Source organism: Brachyistius frenatus, unplaced genomic scaffold (genome assembly GCF_029030835.1).
Source record: "Brachyistius frenatus isolate BFR_SWC_R1_liver_20210118 unplaced genomic scaffold, ASM2903083v1 Contig_300, whole genome shotgun sequence".
NCBI lineage: Eukaryota > Metazoa > Chordata > Actinopteri > Embiotocidae > Brachyistius > Brachyistius frenatus.
Genome location: NW_027210899.1, coordinates 11,370 through 35,892, shown reverse-complemented (window position 1 = coordinate 35,892; position 24,523 = coordinate 11,370). Strand labels below are relative to the sequence as shown.

The window sequence follows — 24,523 nt, the reverse complement described above, 5'->3', positions numbered from 1 at the left end:
TTTGGCATGTTTGTGCACTGGTGCATGTCCCTGCGAGTGCATCAGGCAGAGTGTATGAGCACCCACCTATGTAGGTGCATATCTAAATAATGTGCCCTTTAAATAAAAGTAAAAACCTGCAGCAGTGACTGAGCACCAGATTTCTGTTGGTCAAACGTGCAATCACTTCCTGCTGCCTCAAGATAGCAATGTGCATGAAGACCAACATGTCAATTGGTACTCAGATAAGTGCAAGTACATTTGCTATTTAAGCAACATGGGTGCTGGATAGGAACTTGAGAACTGGATCTTGGCCTTGCTTTGTGCTGGGAGTAAGGTTGAGCACATTGCTTTTAATTAATATCACACAAAAAAAAAAAAAAAAAAAAGAATAATATCAAGGCAGCATATGACAGTAGCAGATTTTTTTTTAGTAAACTTGCACTTTCCAATGTCACCTTTTGGCTGATATGAAGAACTAGTTTGCAAACGGATGATTATTTACACATCTGGAGGTTTTGAATGAATTTCTCATCTTCAGCTCTACGTCTCTGTTCCAAGTCATGAGGGAAATATCTGGTTCTTTAGTCACTAACTGGTCCACTCTGCTCACCAGCCGGTCCCTCACTGTGTCTGTCTGCTGCTAGTGGAGAGTGGGTTTTTAGAGCGTTTTCTCTGAAAACAACAAACACCCTGCTGTGGCTGAAAGCAACACGATGAGAGCCGTGAGAGCAAAACAAAAGAGGAAAGTTGCGCGCTGGACAGATAAACAGTGAGCTGAAACTCACTATGAGGCTCAGTAAAGCTGGGGGGGAGGGGGGGGGACTGCAGATTCACATAATCACTCTCTGCAGGTTCATGAACACAAATGATGGGTTTCACGCTGTTATTAAAACATAAACTGTAATAATAACAACATAAGATATCCCACTAGACACAGCCTTAGTTCTTTCTAACTCATAACTGAATTATTAATGTGGAAAACAAACAAGGTTACTTAAAATTTGACCTCTATTTAAATAACTGGTTTAAAAAAGAAGAACCACAGAGGAGCTAAACACTGTATTTGACCTTTATTCATTTGAAAGAAGATATGATGAAGGTGGGAACAAACCTATGCGGGCCATTAATGCTGGAATTTAATTATACACCACAATCAGCTTTAATTACAATCAATGTATTAGTCAGAGAAATTACATTTACAGTGCATCTGGAAAGTATTGCCAAAAGGCTGTGAATACTTATGTACATGTGATTTGTTCGTTTTTGATTTTTAATAGATTTGCAAAGATTTCAATTTTTTTTATTTTCACGTTGTCATTATAGGGTATTGTGTGTAGAATTTTGAGGGAAAAAAATTAATTTAATCCATTTTGGAATAAGGCTGTAATATAACAAAATGTGGAAAAAGTGAAGCGCTGTGAATACTTTCCGGATGCACTGTATATATTTAATCTAAAAAAAGGGTGAAGTAACTCTTATCTGACTAAATTAATGCATTAAATAAAGACAGTGGGTTCAAAGGGAGACATGAATAAGAATGGTAAAATAAGTACTACTAAACATGTGATTATTAATACTGTGCTGCACATGTCAGGAATGCAGGAACGCAGACGAGCACTCACCTTGAAGGTAGCCGGCCTGCTGTACTCGGTGTGGAAGGAGCCGTCTCTGCAAGACAACACAAGGCCCAATGCTCACACCACCAGGAGTACACGGTGAATAACGGACTTCCTAAACTGCAAACACGCTTTTACTCTCCAAAAAGCACTGAGGGGTGGAAAAAGTGCGTGACAGCCAGCTGGGTCTCTGGTTACTCACTTGTAATGCAGCAGCTCTGCCCCTCTGCGTTTGGAGCTTGGGTCCACCTTCACTTTCTTACAGAGCTTACGGCCCTCTGAATCTCTGTGAAAGAGAGTAAAATACAATGAAAGGAACAGTCAAATTTTGAAATAATCTAAAGCAATAACAATTACTTTGCAATCATAAAACAGGAAAAAAAAAATACAGACAAAATGATACTGATGAAATTGGCTGACATTAATCACCCACTGAATAAAACATATAAAAAAAACATAAAACGTTTCTCTGGCACTTTAAGCCTCAAATAGCCTTGTATTTAATTAAAATTAAACTGGATATACAAACAACTTTTAACTAAATAATAAGTAATCACCAATAATCTCTTGAAACAGGTCATCAATGAAACGGATCATTTTTCAAAAATTCGGATCCTTTTTCTTCCAACAAAAGAGCTCATTTAAACTTTTTATGTGTGAAACTGTTGATATAGGAGAACATGTATTGGTTGAAACTCATTTTATCAAGGCATCTTTGAATGTACTGTATTAATTGCACTTCTACTTATAATACACACAATCATTTAGTTCTGTAACTAAATTACTCTGTTCAGTCATTAATTTTTTTTCTACTGCCACCAGTATTGAATGTACTTATTTCTGTTTAAGATTCTTTGCCGATGTTTTTATTTTTTTTGTCAGGGTAATTTTTTATTACGACTTCACTGAACTGAATTAAGATGAGAAAGAGCGACGATGCTCCATGAGGACATGACTGCATTAACCTTTCATCAGATCCATCCAATCACATGTACAGTTTTATTCAAACAAGGTTCCTGGCTCCATTTATTAGTTGCTCTGCTATGTAGTGTGTCAGCATACAGGCATTCTGTTGTTCGTGGCTTATTTCTCTAATTGAAAAAAACCACAAAAAACCACACTTCACACTTGCTATATGAAGCATTTTCAGCAAGTACTCTTCATCTTTAATAAAGAGTGAGGAAAATATGCCTTCATTTAAAAAGAGGTGGATAGAAGGTCCCATGCGACCAAATTCAATGAGGTGGAATTTAATTATGGCTCCCAGACCCACAGCACACTGAATCCAGTACTGTATACAGTGTGTTCAGAGTACTTTTTCATTTTATGTCATATATATGTGTCTGTGCATGTTTTGACGGACAGTATTTTAGTTAATGAATGTGTGCCTAACGCCACATTCGGCTGACTCATGGTGGCAGATGGCACCAGTCAGGGCACACCAGGAGCAGATGTGACCTCGACACGTATTTATGTGCAGTCACCTGATTCAAAACCATACTGCTGCCTCTCACTCCTTCGAAAATAGTCACATGAGACTGTGAGGCAGAAAAGTATTCAAAAAGCTGCAGCAACATCTATCATGTCAAGGAAACCAACAAACTTGTGAAAACTAGACAAGGCACCATATTTATCCATCCCGATTTTTTGGGATCATTGGTGACAAGTAGGCCATGAAGGGTATCTTGAAAGAAACCCTCATGGCCTCCTATATTATATAATATAAAATATAAAAATAAAATAGAACTTGGTTGAACACAGCTGCGGGTCAATTTGACCCGAGGACAGCGGGAGGGTTAAACAGACTTAAGGAAATTATTTCCAAAAATATAGGTTGTTTTTTTTGTAAGCTGTCATGTATTATGACTTTTTACTATTCACAGTTTATGTAAAATACAGCTGATTCTGAAGACAGGGAAGAAGTTTTCACAACTATGGAAACATGTTGAAAGCAACAATGTGGAGCCTTTCTTTGAAATTTGATCAGAGAGTGCACTTTAAGCATTGAAATACTTCAGAAAGCCGAGAGCAATGAATCAGGTGAAGTGTTGTGTGTGCAATTTACATTTCAAGAGGATCGGAACTGTTGAAAACTGAAAAAGGCAGATCGGGTCAGGTAACCAGGTGGGCTTTCTTTGACATTTGCATGTTTTTTGTGACATTCTGAGGCGTTTGAGGAAAAACATTTGTTGAAAACCACCTGAATTTAAGCAAGTATCTCACCCACAACAACACAATCGTTACCGGTGTTGGACCCTCTACAGGGATTTGGCTCCCTGCTACTTCTTTCTGTTCCCCAAAATGATGTTCAAGTTGATGGGTCGCCGTTTTGACACAGTGGAGCACATCAAGCGTGAAATGCAGATGGTGCTTTAGTCAAAGTCAACTTTATTATCAATTCACCATATGTACAAAACATAGAGAGATCTAAATATAGTTTCTCACAGTCCCACGGTGTGCAAAGTAAAAAGATAAAACAAAAAAAGTATAAATACGTAACACAGCAAAATATCCAGGGAGGGTTCCAGGTATGAGAGGAGCGCTGGGAGAGCGGTGTAGTAAAGCACAAGAGGAATACTTTGAAAGAGAAGGCGGCTACATTTAAATCGAGTACGGTTTTTGATTGGAAATTCGGTTCTCCAACATGACAAGCCTGCACACGGCATGTTAAAAACACGCAAGTTTCTCAGCCACAACGACACAATCGTCCCTCCCGACCAACCACCCTGCCTACAACTTTATTTTTTAGTTTGGAATTTGGAGTGCACTCTGCTCAAGTTTCAGGTCCATGTTGAAACTGCAAATGCACTTATATAATTGGCCATTAAACCATGTGTAACAGATTCTGAGGTTGATCAAGCGGCAAAACATGGAATAATAAAGTTATTGCCTTCCACTGCTCCGTTCAGGTGCAACAAGAACAGTCTTACAGGAACTTTTTGATAACACCTGATACAAGGGACTGACCTTGTACAAAGGTCTTGACAATTTTGTCACGTACAGCAAAACATTTTAGTTCCTGATTCATAAAGTTCAACTCTTACTATTTACAGTTACTTTTTTTGTGTGCATCTTTTATATGCATGTACTCTGTACTTGTGGAGTAACAACAAAAACATATTTTGGACTTGGACACTGTGTAAACAGTTGTAGTTTCTACACACTTTTCTGATCCACAATGTATAAGTAAGGAGTTGAGAACGGAACTGAGCTCTGCAGAGGTGGAATAAAATACCAACAGGAGGTATTGTTGAATGGCACTTTTGGGAGGAATGTTACTGGTTTGGACCCAATGGAACAATGGACATGGGCTTTTATCCTCTTACTCATTTGGTCATACGTACACAGTAAAAATGACTCAGGAAAAAGACAGCACACTATTATGTTTCTGAACTGCAGTCTTCGTCAACCGACCGATGAGGCAGCAGTACTTTTCAATCAGAGAATAAACAGGAGGCCAGAGAATTTAGAATGACTCACTACTTCAGTACAGAGAGAACAAAGGCCGTGAATGGCAGTTCACCCGAGGTTTGTCCATGACTGTTTTGCATTCATCTCTGGGATAACGTCAATTGATGTGTCAATGATCTAACGTAGTGAGCGGGAAGTCTATGTATAGCTGGTGTGCTATAGACTTGTAGGCCTCGGGTTTATACAGCGTCACGTTTGTCAGCAATCAAATTCCCATGCTGTTTGCTTCACTCAGTGAACCTTATGATTTGTCTGATTGTAGTAAATTTCGCTGTTGACCACATGACTACAAACTGCTTGTTGAATGATTAATCTATCAGATCCTGGGTGTTATTAGCGTAGCTCTGGCTGTAGTTAAAGGTCAGGATAACTCGAGCTTAGTTGCACAAATCTGCTGTCAGTGTTAAAAACAATTCTGCCAGAGCAAGACATGCAAACAGCTGGATGACCAGACAGTTTTCAAAAAGCAGTCCTCACTTGAGCCAAATATAATTAGACAGCAAATCCAATCAAGAAAATTATAACCCAAACAGTCTGTTACTAACATCCATCACACTTGAATGACCAGAGAGAAAAGACCAAACAGATCCTTGTCAAACTTTGATCAATATTTGGAGTGCGCAAATTTTTGGCTTGACCTCCAAAACGTGGTAGATAATACAGCTAGAGCCCAAACGATTTACTGTTTGGACGATTTTGATTGGCCGATATCGCCCTATCACCAACATATCGGTATTGGGGTCAATTTTGTCTGCTATTACGCTGATATGAAAAGTTTTTTGTTTTTTTTAATAGAAAATAATGCAGAATGCAATGCTTTGGGATAATTTGGAAATTGCCTGCTTTTGTCTGTGTTTTACATTTATTGTTATTTATAATTTGTACATTCCCGTGAAATTTACTGTTTCAAAACACTGATGTCATTTTGGACAATGAAGTTTAAACTATAAAATATTGTACCCTCATTACGTATCTTTGTGTTTGACAACCACATTTTGGCCGACATACCAATTTTGTATTTTTGTCACTCCCCAATAACGTCCCCAAAATCCAGTATCGTTCGAGCCCTAAATACAGCTAAACTATTGGTTTGTTTTCAATCAGTATAAAATTGTCGGAATCATCCACTTTTTTTCTCCTTGTGTGAACACTGTTATTGTCTTCCCATATCTCAGAAATCACTTGTGTGTCATATCAAATAAAAAACAAACAAAGTTCACCTATTAAAATAAGGTTTAAACCACGCTTACAGCACACTACAGAATTTTTGAGTATCTAAAATTGGTGCTCTCTTTGTGCCCCTATTAACAACTAAAACATATTTTGTGACATATTATTTGATTAGACACATGCGACTTGAAGTACTTGATGTAACTAGGTGGTTGAAGAAGTTACACCCTTAAGACTGGAGAATGACGCAAATTAAAAGTAGGAGCCAAAACTTCGCATTAAGCCAGAATCAGCTGAGCCACTTTGTAAAGGATTAATAATGGTTTCACCATGCAAAGAGGATGAAGCACTGCATGCAATTTAATTATTTCTCTTGTAAAAGACAAATCCTAATCCGTGCTGTGCTTGTTTATGCTTTACTATTCCTGTTGCGTCAGACAAAAAGACCATATATCATAGTATGTTCTGCTTCTTCTAAATCTCCAGAGGAGAGGAAGAGGGGCAGCCCTGTCCTGTTCTCCCTTCCTGTATGAGATCATCCATCCCACTGGTGGATCCCAGTTGGCCACCACTCAGGTCCCTGTCATCTGTTCAAAGTGTGTCATTCTGGCCTCGGTGGTTCTCTTCCTTGGCAGAGCTGACCGTTCTCACACTGTGATATGCACTCTACTCTCGCTCTCCCTCTGTCCACCGTGAGCTCTCAGCTGGAGCTTCGATTTGGAGCCGCTCCATTTGAGATGGTGGAGAAATATGCCAAATAGCACAATGCTTCGCTACAGAGCACTGGCACTGGATCCGTGTGTCCTGTAGTGATGAACCCGGCTCGCTCTAGCTCCCATGGCGGGAATCTGGACCGGTATAAATCTCTGCTAAGCATTAGCACACTCTTTCTAGAACGCTGGAGTTTTTGGAGCAAGAAGAGAAGAGATGATACCATGTCTACCAGACAAAAAGCAGAAAGCGAGTCAAAAGGCAAACACACAAAAAAAAAGGACATGCATCATGGAGTGTTTTTGTAGAGGAACACAGACACCAGCACCTCTGACAATTTCTTTACACTGTTTTGAGTTCAGTTTCTCTTCCTTCCTTCTATCCGCCCGGCCCTCGATCCCGGATAAGCTTGAGAGAGATTGTGAATGCTGGTTGTAGAACTAGGTGTCAAAGGGAAGTTCCTCCCTTCCTCATTGTTTCCTGTTTTATGATACATTCTTTCCTCTCTGGTGAGGAAAACGGTTCATGCAGTTGATGGTTTGACGGATAGAGAAAAAAAACAGTGGAACTGAACACCAGAAAGGCAAGAAGAGCAACAAGCCAAAGTCAGATCACCGGGGAGCGAAGCAAGATGTGTTTGGAGAAAATAATTCCTGTTGGTGTCTGAGGAATATCAAGCATCTAAAATTTAGCGAATACACTGTGTGGGCTGGAAATACATGTGTCCAGAAAAATATATGGTAGGTGCATTTTTCTGCCTTCCAGGGAAAAGGGTGTAATGCATAAATTTTTTTTTTTTTTTTTTCCATATGATTATGCTGCTATTAATGATTTTTATTGAATATCTACTGGCAATTAATGAACTGCAAAGTCAACAGAGCAGAATGCCAAAGCATAAAGTTAAGCTTCAGTTCCAGGCACAGCTCATCAAACTGAATGAAGGATGGACGCAGAGTAGTCGAGCCAAAGCGCAGACTTAAACCTCCAAAATGAACATCTGTGGAGAGACCTGAAGATGGCCAATCACAGACGCTTCCCATCCAATCAGATGGAGCTCGAAACGATCTGCCAGGAAGAATGGAATAAATTGCCACATCCAGGTGTGCAAAGCTTGCAGAGAGTAACTGTAAGTTGCCAAAGGGGCTTCTGCAAAGTACAGATTTATTTTATCATTACTATCACTTTAAGCAGAGAAAACCAAAACAGTTTAGAAGCTGTAACTACAAAATGTTTGCCATTTCAGCTTGATAAAGTGACTCAAATGATTTACCAGATATCTTACTAATCATCACTTTTCTAGGGTACCGGAAATTGGTGCTAAATACCTGATCGGATCTGAAGTCTTCTTTACTTTCATCAGAGTTCCTCTTGACAAAAATAATACTGGGCTGGATTCTGGCGCTGTTTTTTAAGTTTTTGAAATAAAGAAAATGATGTTTTTATTTCTTAAATGGCATGACAATGGCATTGTTTTTGTGTAAGTACTGCAGTTGTATTTTTTTTTTTTAATTTATTTTCAGACGACCCTGCAATCAAATCATAGATTGAATGACTAATTATTTCAACATTACAGAAATTCATGACTGATACAACTAGTTGCTTAGAAGGATGCAACCAAATTAATGTGAAAACATGAACATAAAATGACAGAAGATCTGAAAATGAACAGTAAAAACTCTCATCCTCTGGCTCCTTCACCACACAGCACTTAGTAAGAGCCATCATTATCCTTTTCAGAAACAACATTTATAATAAAACCCTGAAAGGGGAGAACTGAATAGTATAAAGATATGTAGCACATTAGACCCAAAGCTTTAAGGGCTCTAATAAGTGAGTGGCCTCCTGTCAGATTGTGCCCGAACAATAGAACCAGTGGAACAAGGCCATTTACACCCCAGTGGAAAAGCTATAAATTGTGCAGATGGATGGCAGCGGGGACATTCTTGGGAGGAGTAAATTGCTCTGCCTCTATAACTGCTGTCAGAAAATCCCTTGGACAAAAGAGCCCCTAATGTCGACAGCGGCAGGGAGTCTTAGAGTGATAGAGGAAGGAGAAGTCTTAGAATGTGTTTTTTTAATCATCCCATTACTTACCCACAGTTGACCCAGGCAATAGTCCCTTGGCCCTTTACTGTCTGGGCGACATCGGACAGCAGTTTGAGCTGGGAGTCCCCTGATGTAGCTACAGACAGAGGATAAACAATGGTCAGCCTTGTTACCACAACTGTTCGATAGTTTAGGACAACCAGTGTTTCCCACACACAGATTTACTTGGACAAGCCACCCTGGTATATTAACTGTCCAAGTATATTTGGTGACCCATTTAAGAAGTTTCATCTAAGAGAATGACTTAAACTCGTGGAAAATTCACCCGTCCTGAGTTTAGACTTAGGGAGAAGGTGGACTGTAGTGCTCGATGTTTGTTAATACGTTAATTTGCTGGCTTTGGTCACACTTTTATAGCACTTACAGCAATGTAACAAGTGTAGTTGACGTCAATTCTAGTAATGTTATGTTCACCTCTGCTCCGCTCCATGTGTGTAGCCGCAGAGAGCAGAGCAGGGGAGAGAAGCTGGCATGGCTGTCAATCACAGCAAATAGCAGCAAAAAATAAATAGTAAATCAATAATAAATACAATTCTTCTGGCTGGCCCAGCCCTATAAAGCAAATGTCTGTCAGAGTGAGTGAGGGACAAAATTTCCACAAATTAAAAACCTTGCAGCATTTCACAGACGTTACAGCCATATAGATTTTTACCTAGTGTTATTTTCAGGGTGGGTGGAGGGTCCCATTGGTAGAGGAAACACTGCGTCTCAACTTGGATGAATCTTAAAGGAACCGTATTTCACTCTTTTCAACTATTTTGGTGACACAAATTGCGTGCACTGCAGTAACTAGAGAACTAGAGGGTTCTCCACGTGCAGCTGCTTAGCAAGCGTCTACCAATAGTCTGAACGCGAGGTATTTTTTTTAACATAGTAAATTGTAGCATCTGGCGACAGTCTGCATGCCATATTTAGGGGACATTTGTAAATTGTGGGAGCAGAAAATAACCTGAGTTACACCTGTCCCGTCCACACTGCATGAGTGTCTGTATGCACATTTGTCACACACCGCACCACCCAAAAACACCAGTAAATTCTCAACCTGTGGGAAACACTGGGACAACTCGGAGCCTTCAGACACAGACGACTCTGTCATGTCAAACAGAGTGAAGAGGAATTGAGTTACAGTGAAGCTCAGTATCTTGCCAATTCACCAAGTGACGAAGAAAGAGATCACTGAGTTTGGGTTGGAGGGGTGATGGAAGAGCGTTTTCTAATACCTTTTAGAGGACGGGTTCAGAGAGCGGGCTTAAGTTACATCAGCTTTCAACATCTTACAATAGTGTGAATAAGCAGGAGATGGGAGGATTATAGGGTGACACAAAGAACCAGACTAACTTTTCAGCAAATGGGGACGCACAGCAGGTATGTTTAGGGCTACTATAGTTTACACCTGCTGCATGATGCTTACTTCCATATTCTACCACGAACCACATGTGTGAGCTCAGTTAAGGACGACATCGAGAATTCATGACCACTGAATCCTCTGTCTCAGAGACAAAATATAGTCCAACTGTACAGTTTGCCTTCTGTGTAAGGAAAAAGAGACTAGTGTGATATAAACTGCACCAGGTACAAGAACACACACTGTAGTATTCATTATTTTTTTTTATCAGATATGGCAAGCAAAGTAGATTCCATTGAGTAAAGTAAACAAAGTATAATATTCTGGTCCTTGTGTAACAATACATCATTTTTATACTCCCCCGAAACCAAATGTGTTTTACGCACTGAATAAAGCGGACAATTCCTCTTGATGCTCCAGGCCAAGACTATATTTAGATGCAGGGGTACTGCCATGACTCCCCAGGGCTTCATGCAGGCTCGGCAACAAAAACATCTGGTAATTCACTATCAGTTTATATCCATGCACGGAGTAAAAAAAATGAGCAGATACAGGCGGGTAAGATACCAGAACCAAAACAAAACCAGCATGTGACTGACTGTAAAGGTTCGGAGGCTGCTGATGAGCAAAGAACGGGGCAAGGTGGTTGGAGGTGGTCATATAATTGGTTGATGAGGAGGGCACTAAACCTGCGTGGCAGAAACCCTGCATGAGGGCTTCATTTGGAGTCTCCAAAGAGGGGAAATCTGAGTGAAGCTACAGAAAGTGATCAATCAGAGCCACAGCTCAATACGTGGACACCTTATCCAATGAGCTAATGTGGGTCATGAATCTTGAAACAAATCTGTGGCTGCGGGACTCCTGCTGCTTAATAAGCACTGTCAGGGTCTTTTCAATGGAAAAATTAGTAACGTCAAGCCGCTTCTTCTACCAGACTGCTGAGTGCATTTCTGTCCTTCTCGGAAATTGGAATTAAAGTCTACTGGGGTGCATTACGGGTTCCCTAATGGTTGGAAGGAAACACAATTTGTACTGTATAATTGTAATTGTGTTTGACTGTTTTAGTTTCTATTTAACAGCTACTCTAATTCTATAAAATAAATATTTCCAAGTTCATTACTGAAATAGACTACTGTGATCATCATTTGAAAGCAAGCTGCTGGCTTAAGCTACACAAAGCATTCATTTTAAATACATTTAAAGATAGAGTGGTAGAATGTTTCTTAATCAATAATAAGATTTGGGAAAAGGGCCATTGTACGGTGGTACCTTTCTTATTACAAATTCAGTTAATTTGGTGTTGTATTTCAGCAAATTTATACAATTTCTATTAATCAAAGCAAAAATTGTGACATACCAATGAACACAATTAACTACACATGCAGTTAATAGGCACATACTATTAAATTATCTAGCTCAAGCTAAGTGAATATGCCCATTGTGTTTCCATTGGAATGGTTTGGATGTGAATGTATAATTGAATCGTATGGTATTGTAGAGGCCATTAGAGACAGTTGAAATGATAATTTCTGATATGATTATAAAACTTAAGGATATGACGTGTTAAAATGTTAAAATAACAGACAGTTGTAGTTTGGTTGTTTAATTTCTTCTGCATATAACTAATAGTAGCTAAATATGCCTGTGATTTTTATTGTGTTGGTGGAGCTGAAAGTCAGAGAAAGTGAACCAGTGTGTCTTCATTTTAATCTCTGTCAATGTAGAAGGTTGTCAAGAATTCAATTCAAAGAGTTTTTTTTTACAGTGATATAGTTTTATAGTTCGGATGTGATTTAGTTTTACATCATTACAGGAATATGTAAAATCATCCTTTAAATAAATGTCTTTCAGACAAATAATAATGAAAAAATTAATTTAGAAAATGCACCCTCATCCTTCACTATAATCATACTTTGATATTAAGAAATGATAAAATACCATAAAAATGTGTAGTTGCAGGTGGTATTTTTCTGGTTGGTTGCCATATTGGCTAACGTATTGTCTGTCTAGGAAATAACTGATGTTAGAGAACACCAATATTAACAGGTTTTCAAACACCTCACAACGACCTGTACAAAGACAAGCTGTTTGAGGGTTATTAAGATAATAGGAGCATTAACAATGAACCATTATAATGATGCCAAGAAGGAATGCTTAACTAGAAATGTTTGATGTTATATATACAGTAGCATCTCTGACATCAAATTCCACTCATACTGGAAAAATGTTCTTTTTTTTTTTTTAAATATTAACCCCTTCCACCAGGTCTATAGTGGTAAATATGCAACCTTACATCCAATAAGTATCTATTATGTCTGTGTTATCTCACCGGTCTTGGTGTAGAGCACCAGAACATTGGTTCTCGTCCTGAGCAGTTTCTTGAAGTCTTTGTGGTCACTGACTTTCTCTATGAGAGGAGACACTTTCACTGCTTCCAGCGCCGACAGCAGCCACACCTGGAGAAACATGTACAGACACAACTTTTACCAAATCAGGCATCATGTGATGACACCAACACATAGCAACAGGGCAGGTTTTCAAGACTTATTACTTTGTTGTTAACAAACAAAATGTGGCATAAGTATCAGAAGCTGGCATCAAATGTTAAATTTGTAAATCCTTAAATTATACTTTGATCATGCAGTCTCAGATTAAAACCAAAGTTATAGAAACATATTACCCTGGGTAAATTATTATTGATCTTTTATATTCGCAGGATGATTTGTTCTATTTTTGGAAACCAAAAGGACCACTTGTAAACAAGAAATAAAAAAATTGAAAGGACAGATTTCAATGATATTTAATGAGTACATTCTTTGAGCTAATAATGTACACGAGTGCTTTAACATTGAAGTTGTACAGTAGTTGAGTTCCTTTCAAGTACCATGGCACAAACAAGGATGCTGCTTCTAATAGCCTGTATTCACGGTGGCGGCAAAGATATCAACAGACAGGTACATCTGCATCATTAGTCTGAATGGCTCTTTCCACTTTGCAAACCCTAGGAGAGCTAATCGTGTGAAACACTTAATATTGGAAACAAAGCCCGTATTGAGAGGCTTGCACTTTAATCAAACAGGAGTAAGTAAAAAAAAAAGAAGATTGCACTCCAGGCTTATAGAGTTCTTTCCATGCATTCTAATGGTCTCTGTGCCATCAGCATTCATTAAAAAGCCCTTCCTTTCTGCCAACCAAGAACTAAATTCGACACCAAACATTGTCTGCTCACTCAGCGGATCTAGCCTGATGAGTGATATCACCTGGAATCAAAACAAGCACTTGTCAGCCTCATTTTCTAATTTTAATTCCCAACTTGATGCTCCTCTGAGGTGAGACTGCTTAGAATCTTAACATACTATTCTTTGCACCGCAGCAGGTTTTTAAGTTAACATAGTGAACCCAAAAGGGCTTAGCACAAGCAAAAAGAAAAGGCAAATTAATTGCCCAGTTATGTATATAAAGTACAATATATCTTTGATGCACATATTATCATTGTTACTAAGTACTGTGTTGTGCTGGAAAGTTTTTAGGTCATTACTTTTGCATGAGTCTGATAATTAGAATCTGAACAACATTGGATGTTTTGTCTGTTCATAAATCCCAAAACAAACCAATTCATGTTGTAATTGTGCAGTAACTTACATGAAATATGGCACCTACCTACCAGGATTTACCCCACTACTGTAAGGCTTAGGAGCAGCACCCAAGCCATTCTGGGCACCACCTTAGAAAAAAAGTGAAGATAAACTAACTTTTTCTTGAAGGTTTTGTCTTTAAGCTTTTAGGGCATTGATTATTTATTACATGCTCTAACTTTTCAAAAACAATTTGAAAATATTACACATATGATAACAATAAATGGGCAAATATTATATATGCAATATGTAAAATTGCATATTTCTAATCAAACTTTTCTTGGGGGAGGACCCCTAGACCCAACACGTCCTTAGGTATTCCACAAATAGGCAACAAACTGTCTACGTGAGGCAAACATTGTCAGCATTTCCTTGATCTCAATATACAGCGTACGCACACAGTTTCCGAGAATGTTTTTAGGAAGTAGTTTTAGTTTTTTACTTGTGTAGCTTGGTCATTAACATATGACTGAGAAAGAAACCAAACGTGATGTGTTTCAAACCACACCAGCCGTGTAATCCACTTGTCTACCATTTATCCGTCCATGTACTCTTTGTTCCAGGGATACTTATTCCTCTAATTATTCAGTAATAACCACCCTTTTAACAGCGGAGCTTTTGAACTGTGACGGTGCTTTGAAATGGTTTTATGGATGTTTTGGCACGTGTGTTGGCGAGACTCGGGCTCAACTTTAGAACCCATTATAACTGTTGAAAACCCAACACGTATTGAGCTTCCTTCTTCAACAAAAGAGCAAGTTATACTTTGGATTCAAGTTTTTACTTTTCAACTTTACATGTTTCCAGTAACAGGTTTCTGAGGGTGTTTTCCAAATTTGGGTTTAGTTGGCAACAAAGTGATTAAATGAAATATTAGTCCAAGTATGCTCAGACATTTTCATCAAGGGGTTATTTTAGGTTAACATGCAGATCTGCTTTTCAATGCTGTTTTTGCACAAATCATGCTAATGGCCAGATAAACAGTCTTCCACTCCTTCCTGCAACGTGAGGACTGATACTACTCCTACAGTCAAGGTTGCACCGATCCTGCTGACAAGCCAACACAGCTGACGGCTGTGATAAAATGTGTCTTCCACCAACTGAAATGTGTGCCATCTTCCAGTGACAGATGTACAATAATAGAAATAACTAGACTGTGCTGACAGGTTCCCCACAGAGCACCATAAGTGACAGGCCCATTCGCAAGCAGCATTGCAGCTCTGCTAATGATTTAAGCTGGAGTTTTGTTACAATGAAGCACACGCAGCTAAAATAGGAAACCATGAATGCAGCAGAGCAGCAGTGATGTAGTGTATTCAGATGATATGACGGCTGAAAGTAACAAAAAGTTAAATGACAATAAAAAATGAGAGTCAGATTTATTTTCATGGTCTCTGAATTATCTGTTGGTGCTGCCTTCATTTCTGTGGCTGCAAGCTTCATGCAATAAGTGGCAATTTTTCAACTTGAGCTGCAAATGATAAATGCGAGTGAGTGATGATAAACTACAGAGTACAGCTCCATTTTTATCAGATAACAGCGGTCTTAATCAAAAACACTAGTCTAGCTATCTTAATAGCTCAGTTCACATGGATTTTCTGGGACTTTTACTCTCTTTGTGGAGACAAGAGGATCCATAACTTTGATCTGAGGGCATAATAAAAATTTTAAAAAATTCCCCTCGGGGATTAATAAAGTAACTACCTAACCTAACCTAATGGTTTTTCTACAGTAAAATTATTAGAAAATGTAGATTTAAAGATATCAAATTTAATCAAATAATCAAACATGACAATGGTCATAGGTGTTGTGCTGCTGGAGTGCACTGGAACGACAACTACAATGTTCTCTTGATCCTGTTTAAATTCCTTAACATTTTATCAGCGTTTGAAAATATAATAATCTTCAAAGCGTACGAGAACTGAATGAAATGGTCAAAGTTGTCAGTGACATTAAAGATGTATTGATTGATTTAGGATGTCAACTCGAAGTCTCCTTTTGATCCGCTACAGTTTGCCCTGTTAAAGTTACTGCATTATGTGTTAATACAAACTCAAAGGTTCAGGTTGTGCACATACACAACAGCATCAGAGAGGAAACACTGCACTTTCTTCAACTCTGCCATCACTGTGAAAAGTGTATTTGTACATGTCTTTATCACTTCCCCCTGAACACATGCTGCAGGTGGACTGCCTCATTGGTACAAAGCAGTTCAGGGAGGAGATACAAGGAGAGCAGCATGATTTGGGTAAAACACACACCAACTAATTTTTCACAGTTACACAGATATCTGGCTCCTTCAGGAATGCTAAATGAGGAACACAAAGCAGAGAGAGAAAACAAGCTTTACCTCAGCACTACAGCTGGGAATTATTGGCTCGGCAACAATTATTTTCTTCAACTTGGTCATTTAAATTAAGAGAAATAGTCATTTTTCTTTATCAATGTGAACTTTTTCCAACACAAACTAAACACATAAGACTACAATTTGACAACACCACAAACTACAGCTTTTAAGAATACCTTGCAAAAACAAATTTGAACAAACACTGAACATTGTAACCTTCATGAGGGCAGGATTCATTGCAGATTGTTGTATGAGACCGTGTTAATTTGAGTTTTTCTAACCTAATAATCTGTCAACAGAATGTATACAATCATTAATACTGATATTTCTGGGCTAAGCCGATGTAAACCAATGGCCTGCCAACAATTTAGTCAGACTAACATTACAGGCGAGAAAAAACTGAAATTGACCCCGTCAAAGCCACAGTGTTGCAACTGTGCTTAAAACCTTTGCATAATACCACAAAAGCTGCCACCTCTCTTTGTTGACGGTCACAATAAAACAACAGCGTAAATGTCAACTGGCACGTACCAAGTGTGACCTATCACGAAATCCATTTTCATAATCTACCGGAAACTCTTTCATCATCGATCATGCCGCGACCCTGTACACGATCCCCTCTATTACAGTGGCATTTCATGAGCACACGAGTTGGAGCAGGACAAACACAGACCCAGTGCCTCAAGGAAATCCATTATTGCGTTATACATCGCCCTTCCTTATCTGCCATAAAGGTATGTCCCATCACGATACTGTAAAAAATATAGCACTTGCTTAGCAGCAGGTGCTCAGCCCCTGCCCGCGAGCCCACACCCTCCATCTGCTGTGACAAATCTGCTTAATAAATGGCATCCAGTTCTAGGGGCAAGCACTAAATCAGCACAAATCAGGCCAGTGTTTGTCAAGCACTTGCCTTGAGTTTCCTCTGACTAATGAGCCAGTCAGGTGTGCGTTAGTGTCCGTGGACTGGCTGATGGTAAAGGAAGCTATGCAGCATCCAATAACACATGCGGAGCTCTGATTTAAGAGACATCTGAGCTCTCAAATGAGCAGAGGAGCAATCAATTGCAGGCTTTTGCAACTATCACACATCAGCTATCAGTAATAGAAGTCACTGGATACGTTTAGCCTTCTAACACGCCACCAGGACTCTGTTGTGGGATAAAACCATCAGAGCTAAATACTTTTCTGGTAACGATGTTTCCACAGAAATGGAGTATTACTGAAGAGTCTTGTTGAAAAATGGCACTGAATGTCTCATTTACTTATTCTTTAAGTCAGATAGTTATAGTTTTAATTTTTATAGATTATGGCTTGTTTTAAAACGACAATTAATGTTTGAGAAGTCTATTTCTTTTGTTACATAAAAGATTAGTTCACAATGGTACTTCATCTACTGCATTAGTCAAGCACAACTGGATTGCCTGTTATATTCTTAAAGAGGTTTGGATTGATGACTTACTGTGTGCAGTTCAATTGTAATCGACTTAATTTAGCTCATTTACTGCTTGTTTGTTGGCTGAGGACTCCTGAAAAAGCTGTATTTAATGACTTATACTTGTTCATGTTATGTTTTTATTTTCTGACAGCAAGGTTGGTCGATGTCTGCCAAACTGGCATATGACGACGTGGCTACAAAGCAGCTGTTTGGTGAATAAAAACACAGGCTGTCTACTTAAAGCTTCATTTGGGTTTAGTTTTATTTTCTTATAGGTTACCTTTTCTGTGATTTCTGACAAACATGAGATCACAATTGTGGAAGAGCTACCGCCGCTTCGCACAGTTCATTTATCCACCACAGCGCAGGATCCGAGCCTTAAAATTCACTGGAATAATTTCAGAATCTGAGCCTGAACCAACGTGATCAGGTCACACCTGAGGATTCAGGTTGTCAATTATAAAACTCAGTGTTCAGACATTTGGTGATCACAATGGTGGGCTCCCATCATGATCACTGTCAGCCATCATCCATCTGCCCAACCCTACATGCCTTTTACACAATACATAACATTTACATGATGACAAAGTCGTGAGACAACTCATTATCTTTTAATCAAGAACCTTTAAGCCGTTGTGGTTTATACGTTACATGACTAAACGCTATAAGACCTGTCATCAGGAGAAATCTCCTGACGAGCCTATCTGGTCTCCAAACTAAGTTTTGTCACTTGTCGTGTGTGCTACACGACAAGTGACCCGGGAAATGAGGCGAGAGCAACCATCACACAGGATTCTCCTTTTTCCAAAAATAAGATAAGCACATATTAGGCATGCAATTGCTCTACACTAGTATTTCGAGTTTAGAGACAAATATTTGCTTTTGAACTATTAGATACAGGACAAATATGAAGGAGAAAGCTGTTTCAAGTCTCTCTGAGAAAATTCACAAGAGACACTCTAAAATGTCTCCAAACCTCCTCCCAGTTTTTTCATCTCCAGACATTCTGCGCTCTCATCGGCTGTAGCTCGTCTGGCCCTCATTGCCAGTCACAACCATGTCACGACATACTACAGGATTTGGACTCTCCGATAAAGCCAGACATTTAACCCGCTTGATATTTTTGGGGCATCTGCAATACATCAATGAGCTTCTTGGATGGTCCCTCTGAACAGCACCAATTTAGCTCTGTTCCACGCATTTTGACACCAATCTCCAAAAATGATCAACGCTACAATTGTGCATTGTGAACTCTGCATAATGGACAAATGGGTCTGTCAGACATAAACTCAGGTATTTATTAGTACTGGCTGTTAGTACCGTTAGGTAAAATGCCGTTTAACATTCTTTGCGATGTTAATAATGATAATAATTATAATGTCTGGCATTCAGTGAAGCTAAGCTTGGCCATCCTTACCACCAGTGGAACAAAAAAGATTATTTGAATGTATCATCATAAGATTTTTAATAATTGACATCAATTGATCATGAAGTCATTTATCATACAACAAAAGAACACATTCACTGGTCCAGCTTGTGAGGACTTGCTGCTAGTTTCTCCACTTAACATGATTTCAGATTCATATTTTTAGATTCTGGACTGTTGGTCAGACAAAAAAAATGACCTTATATCTTCAATACTCAAAACTAATAAATACATTCGAGAATAAGTTGGCGTCCTTAATACAAGCATACCTAAAAACTGCAAACAGAGAAAAAAGAAGAAAGTTAAGAAGTTACCAGAAACCAATCCTTTTTAGATATGATGATCAGAAATCCCATTTAATATTATTATATTAATTAAAAAATCTGACGCTGGTGAGCTTTTGTTAAATCACTACAGTGTGTACATGCATTGGGTCTGAAATACATGCCAATATCTGAAAATGCCAAAAAAAAGTCTGTTTTTGGGGAACACATCAATAAGAGCCCCGAGCCTGGTGGCTGCTGCTACAATCTGGCAATTCTGCAAATCTGTAAACAAAATGTCACCGAAAGCAGGTAGAGTCGCACATATTGATTATTCTGGCCTGACAAAAAAAAATATGCATCACTGACAGGCAAACTAAATTTGTAGGTTACCAGCCACGGGCAAGTCACTAAATAGTTAATTGTGTTTGTGATTGTGTGAGTGTGTGTGTGTGTGTGTGTGTGTGTGTGTGTGTGTGTGTGTGTAGGGAGTTTGGATGAAATTGTTTTGACAGGCAGGCCTCCACCACCCAGACAGCTGCCCTCCAACAAAGTGCTGCAGCAGTTTATCAGCTCCCATCCGGAATCACCTACATACACTCGAAAGTGCTGCCTGCCTGCCTGACACACACACACACACACACACACACACACACACACACACACACACACACACACACACACACACACACACACACACACACACACACACACACACACACACACACACACACACACAGACATGACAAAACACGCACTCAGTCACAAACAACAAAGGTCACCAGCAGTGGGTAAGAAGGTCAAGGTCAAGAAGGTCAAAATTAGCATTATAGCAATACTAACATGTCATGATTAGGGCTACAGCTAATAATTGTTTTCCATCATCTGTAGGAATTACAAAAAATAATATATCGACATTTGCTCTGTTAAATGTTTAAAAGTAATCCAAAAAAAAAACAGCTCATGGTGACATCTTTAAACTGCTTGTTGCAAATCTTCACAAAGAAGATGGAATTGAGTAATGTTTGTTTGTTCTTTTTTACTTTGAAAAAGACTCAATGATAATATGTTTTTACAACTAAGAAGTAGTTCAGAGACTTCAGACAAGTCTTTCACTACAAAGGATAACAATGAAATAATAAATAGAATGACTTCATCTAAAGTTTCTTATCTTATCCAATTTATTTCGCGCCCCTGAACCACTATAAGCAGCGGACCAATCAGCGAACAGTTGGGGTGGGTAGGTGTAATGATGTTGATGTCGTTCCAACAATGGTGGCTGGGGTGGAATTCCGATGGACATGTGGTATAAGGTGGTCAAAGCCAATTGGTTAAAGGCTGGTCGTTATAAAATGATAGATGATAATTGCAAAATTAAGCCGAGGTCTATGCCCTGTAGGATGCAATGATTGGAAACAATCCTCAACTGACCGTGACCAGCCCGACCTGTATATTCCCACAGTGAATTTGGGCTGGGGCACATATGTATAAAGTAGCTATAATTCCAACACGTATATCTGTTTGTAGATGTAAACACTGTCAAACTACAACCGAGACGGAGCACTTTCACCTCATTTTTATAATTTACCTTCAGCTCCTCTGAGCTGTAGCAGTGCCAAGATATCAAATAGTGTCACCGTCCCAATGCATACAGAGTGCACTGTACATACACGCCCAAGCGCCACCCATGTTTGTAAAGGCTGCTGCACAACAGGAAGCAGAGCAGGAAAAGGTCTGCATCAGTATCAAACAGTGGTCTAAAGTGGCATGAATATCACTGTGCATAATGGAGCTTGAATAATTGCTTAAAAGGATGTGTTTGCAGATTTTAGCTCCTTCTATAAATGTTTCATGTATTTGCGGGCCTTTTTTTTGTTTGTTTCTGTGTTTGTTTTGTTTGTATTTTTCCTGCAGTTCAATTTAGCCATTATCTTCCATTTCCCTCGGTACAGTATGAATTGATTGGAAGACTGAAAAACTCACAGTGTCCATTACAGGATGTAAAGCAGGTTAAGCAAGAAATGATTAGAAAAGCCACAACAACAATGTACCTGTAAAAGGACAGCCTGTAGTAAATATCTATCACTATTATCTTTTACAAATAGACTTAAAACATATTTGTTTCGTCTGGCATTTAATTAGCGGTGTTTTAGTTGCATGTGTGTTTGCCTGTATTTGTCTTATAAGGTAGAACACTGAATTGCTCTTGCATGAAATTGGGCTCAACAAATTAACGTGAACACCAACTTGAAATATTCTTGTTAAAGGAAGTTGACAGAAAGTGTGGGAAGCTGTGTGAACACCTATATAGATGGACACTGTGTTCAGAATATTTACTATGGCCTGATAACAACCAACAAATATTCTCTTTGTAAGTGGTATATTGTGGGGCTTTGTAATGGAACAAATTGAAGAGGAGAGGAAATTTGTGATGGGCAATCATAGGAAATAACACGAGTTGATTGATAGAGTCATATTCTAAATCATAATGTTCAAAAGACAACTTTTTTTCAGTCAGTGAAGATTACGATATGCGCTTTAAAGGTGCAATATGTACAAATTTAGTTGTAAACATTATGAGTGTAAAGAAATAGCAGTTTTGAAAATATGTCCAAGACGTCTTTGTATTGTGTTGCAGAGACATTGAAGTTAGCACGGCCCTTCCTGTCTCGTAATATCACCCCACACCTCCATAGGCCATAGTGAGTCACTCTAGTGTCCAGTCTGCCCTCAGTCCAACAGGAGAGGAAGAAGAAGCAACATATGCAAACATTTAACATTGGTGTTGGTCTCCAAAGATGCAGACAGCTCTAGGTGAGTAAAGGATTAAAGTTTGATGCTGAACCCTCAACATTTTTATAGACTGGTAAGTAAACAGCTGTTAATGCTAACATTGGCTAAGCAGGGATAGCTTGTTAAAGTCGATATTTTATGCAACACTACTGGTAGTACCAAGATGTTAGCCAGTTAGCAGTTTTACGACAGACATTTGGACCTGTTGTCGGGAAAGGACATGTATATTAGTGATGGCTGCATTGGAGGTCCTGCTTTTGTGCATGGTGATTCACTATCACAGCTTACCGTGGACACTTAATGGAGCTCAGCCATTATTAATACACCTGTGCTTTCCCTACTGTGACAAGTCAAAATGTCTGCCGTGAAAAAGGTGTATTAGTTTGTCATCTAGCTACCTACCACACTGAGGTAGGTTTGTGTCGTGAATTATTTCAAAACGATTATTTCAAAAGATTGTTTTCTTACTAAAAACAGATATAAACAAGCCTTTTTCTTTTCTTTTTTATTTCAGTCGATCCACCACATGGGTCCATACAATTTAACTTTACATCATTAATTATAAAAACAAATAAAGATAACTACTAAACTACCTGCAAGGCAAAAATATTCAAAATGCAAATTCAGCCAAAGTGAAAAACCCTCTGAGATCAGATTGGATGCTGCAGTGACTCACTGTCGCCTCCTAATGTACAGAGTGGAATTACAAGATGACACTTTAATCTTACATACTGCACCTTTAAACAATTCACTTCTGGTGATACAGACATAGGCCCACTGTACTGCTTCCAAAAGGCACTTCTGTTCATACAGTGGATTTATACAGTAGCATGATCACATCCGCCTGTGAGATACCAGGTCAACTCACTAACTTTTAAACTTTCAGTTCCCCTTTAACAAACTCAAGACGACTGAACAGATTCTGCCTTCTGCTAACTACCGCATGAATGAAACCATAAACAGCAAAGAAAGTGTGGGCCTCAGAGGCGGACAAGTTGTCTCATCAGGTCAGGTTCTCCCGACTTTACCGTCACCGCCGGACGGCTCACACACACAGAGGGGAGGGACCCCGCGCACACAGCCGGCCGACGGCCAGCAAACCGCTCTGGAGAGGCGGTTACATAAACTGCTCCTGCGCCAGGCAAACTGCAGACCCTCCACATTCCTCCTAGCTGGTCAAATCTGGGCACCAAGTTCAGTCAAGGGCTGTCAACTTCCCTCCTGCAGCTCTTGCACGGACAGGCTGGGAGACGCGGTGAGGAGCGATTGAGATGGCTTCTTTTTTTTTTTTTTTTAATTCTCTTCCATTCAATCACGGACACAAACACCCCGCGCCGCGCACACACTGTCACAGAAGACCGCTGCAGTTCACACCAAACACACGAGAGGTCCATTTGACTTACCAGCAGCACCAACATGAACATTTTCGCCTCTCTCATCCGACTCCCGTAGCGGTTCCAAGAGGCCATGATGCCGTTGCCACGTCTGGATACGCAGGCGCATTCGGCTTTCCACGGATTCTCTGGAACGGCGCAAAGCTCCTTGGGAAATGTAGTTTCGAGGAGAAGTCACGAGGGAGGAATTGCACGTGCCTGCTACCTCAAACCACTTAGTTTCCGTCCATATTATCTGACTTGCAATGGATGAGTGCCGTGGGCTAGTCTACGTGATTTTGTTTTTATCAGCGTAATGCAGCCATATTGCAAGACAATTAATTACATAAGAGGGTAATTAGTAAATTGGCTTGTGATTGAATGGCCCTTAATTAGCTGTTTATCAATTCGGCTTCGTTCCTCTTGGAAATCTGGCTCGATGAAATGAGCTGCATAGCAGCTGATTTATGGAATGCTTAGTTTAAAAGACCAATATAAACTAAATGCAAAGCTATGGACTACAAAACAGAATAGAACAGAATAGAATAGAATAGAATAGAATAGAATAGAATAGAATAGAATAGAATAGATGGGGAACATTCACTTCAAATAGCTGTATTTTCAGTTCAGTTTGCCCAACAGGTTTTGTAGTTATACAAAAAAGTTATACAAAAAAAAGAAAAACTAAATATGTGATTTTGTGAATCGGCTTTGGTTTGCGCTGACAATTAGCTCACTAAAATCTTCTTATATATTGTGCACATGATCCTCCCATATAGAATTGAATAGAATCGTGTGGTGAGGGGGGTTATTTTGGTGATATAACCTGTTACGTCCTAAGTAACAG

The 24,523-nt window shown here is 39.2% G+C and overlaps 1 protein-coding gene across 1 annotated transcript in view; it reads right to left on the bottom strand.

The window, feature by feature from the left end:
- The window catches only part of pdia5 (protein disulfide isomerase family A, member 5), a 66,505-nt gene extending 42,729 nt beyond the window's left edge, over nucleotides 1–23,776 (bottom strand). Inside the window, exons 1-5 of the mRNA XM_069722679.1 lie at nucleotides 23,707–23,776; nucleotides 12,731–12,857; nucleotides 9,045–9,132; nucleotides 1,801–1,884; nucleotides 1,605–1,650 (exon numbers count right to left, since the gene is read on the bottom strand). Of these exons, the coding sequence (XP_069578780.1) occupies nucleotides 1,605–1,650; nucleotides 1,801–1,884; nucleotides 9,045–9,132; nucleotides 12,731–12,857; nucleotides 23,707–23,772 (411 nt within the window). The 5' untranslated portion in view covers nucleotides 23,773–23,776. The remainder of the gene's footprint in view (nucleotides 1–1,604; nucleotides 1,651–1,800; nucleotides 1,885–9,044; nucleotides 9,133–12,730; nucleotides 12,858–23,706) is intronic.
- Nucleotides 23,777–24,523: the final 747 nt, after the last annotated feature.